This window comes from Vigna unguiculata, chromosome 6, assembly GCF_037176805.1.
Source record: "Vigna unguiculata cultivar grain cowpea cultivar isolate G323 ecotype 2 chromosome 6, ASM3717680v1, whole genome shotgun sequence".
NCBI lineage: Eukaryota > Viridiplantae > Streptophyta > Magnoliopsida > Fabales > Fabaceae > Vigna > Vigna unguiculata.
Window position 1 is genome coordinate 33,031,588 of NC_140797.1, and position 1,837 is coordinate 33,033,424.

General features: G+C 33.7%; 1 protein-coding gene across 1 annotated transcript; it reads left to right on the forward strand.

Annotated features, from left to right (window-relative positions):
• Positions 1 to 340: 340 nt before the first annotated feature.
• LOC114188811 (uncharacterized) lies at positions 341 to 1,233 on the forward strand. Its single transcript, XM_028077455.2, has one exon. It carries the CDS (start codon positions 504 to 506, stop codon positions 1,017 to 1,019), a length of 516 nt encoding a protein of 171 aa, XP_027933256.1. The 5' UTR covers positions 341 to 503; the 3' UTR covers positions 1,020 to 1,233.
• The last annotated feature ends 604 nt before the right edge of the window (positions 1,234 to 1,837 follow it).

A 1,837-nucleotide genomic window follows, 5' to 3' on the forward strand; every position in this document is an offset into this window, starting at 1 on the left:
AAACACTTAGCATGAGATTTAGAACTACTTCTATTGGGCAAGTAGTAGTTGTCTCACTAAATGTTAAACAGATTGGAAATTGAGTTTTTCTTTGTTTTGGTTTCTTACTTCATTCATGAGTGTGACTGACCAAGTGTTAACTGATTTCTGGCTTTGTGTTATCCACACAGTGCATTTCTTGAACAGATCCTGCACTTTCACAAATTGTTAAGACACTTGAGTAATTCACCTTTTTTACATTGCTGTTAACTTTTTGTAAACTGACAATGATATTTCTCTCTGAGAATTTTCTTAGAATTTTCAGCATCCAAAATTTTATGAGTACTTTTTTGTTGACTTTGTAGTATACATCAAATACACAATTTCCATGGTTTCTCCTTCTCTCTCTTCTTCCACTCATTTACCTCACTCATCACCACTTTCATGTCCTCTATATATCCACATTCAGAACCCCATTCTCATTCCTTGCTCTTTGACACCTTTTGCTCTCATTTCCCAAAGCCATGAACAAGTTCAAGAAATCTCAAGTTCTAGTGCTCTGTCTTCTACTTGTTCTTCTTGTCATCACACCCTATTTACCTTCCTCACTCAGACCAACCTACCTGTATTTCATCATAAACTTTCTCATCATGGCACTTTGTGCAGAAGCTGGACTCCTTTCAGTTTTTCCTAGCCCTATGGAAGATAAAAAGCCATCAGAAGCAAGTTCTGAGAAAAGAGAAGGCTCCAATTCCACCCCTATAGTTTCTGATGCTGTCTCAGAACAAGCTGAAAAGTGTGCATCTGAAAGGGTTGTTTCTGTGACCAACATGATGCAAAACTCTCCTCCAATGCCTACTAGCCTTTTCTTCATAGAAGCTGATGCAGAAGGCATGGATGAAGAAGATGAAGCAGAAGAGGAGATTGGAGGAGTTAATGGGCAAGAGCTGTTTGCAAAAGCTGAGGCCTTCATTGGGAACTTCTACAAGCAACTGAGGATGCAGAGTGAGGAATCTTGGATTTATCAGAAAGGCTTTTAGGTTGAGTGCTTTAGCTTTTACAGTAGAATAATGTGAATTCTGTAATGTGCTACTAGATTAGAAACAATGGTCCTTATCAGATACCATATGGTTGTTTTTTTCCCCTTCCATTGGGTTTGTACATGTACAAGAACAGTACATAGTTTAACTTCTGAATCCAAGATCATGTATGTTTCCTGATTAGTATGATCTCCGAAGTGGACTTTAAACCTAACTTAATTCCATAAAATCGACTTGTAAGGATTGTACCCATTTATATATTGTGAATTGGTCTTATATTTAGTCGATGTGAAACTTCCAACAATCTCAAAAAAAAGTAACAGTTAAGAAGGTTTTAACGTGTTGCCAGATTTCTTCATTTCAAAAAAAATGAAAAACAAGTATGTTATCAATGATCTTATACAAAATCTAATACATATTTGTATTTATATTTAGTATTTAAGAATTTAAGTTTGAGTCTAAGTCTCATATCACATAAAAAATAAAAAAGTTAAATAAACTTACATAAATACATTTTCTAAAATTTTTGAGTTAAAAGTAGTGTCAATCTTTTATATGGATTGAGTTCAAACATCACACCTTGTCGTGTGGTTTATGCAATTGTCGCGAATTTGACACATCCATCAAATTCAAGTTAAGTAAAATTATCATTATATTATTGCATCAAAGGTATATTTTGGACTAAGATAAAATTCATGAGTGTGTTTATCTTAGTTACATATTTTAGATTTAAATTAAAAACTTATGCAGCATTTGTAGTTGTTACAAAGAAGTTTATTCAGTTTTTTCTTTCTCTTATGATCATTAAAGAAAATGAG

Bases quoted from the DNA above. Each gene is read 5' to 3' on its own strand.
- LOC114188811 (XM_028077455.2), top strand. From the start codon at position 504: ATGAACAAGTTCAAGAAATCTCAAGTTCTAGTGCTCTGTCTTCTACTT.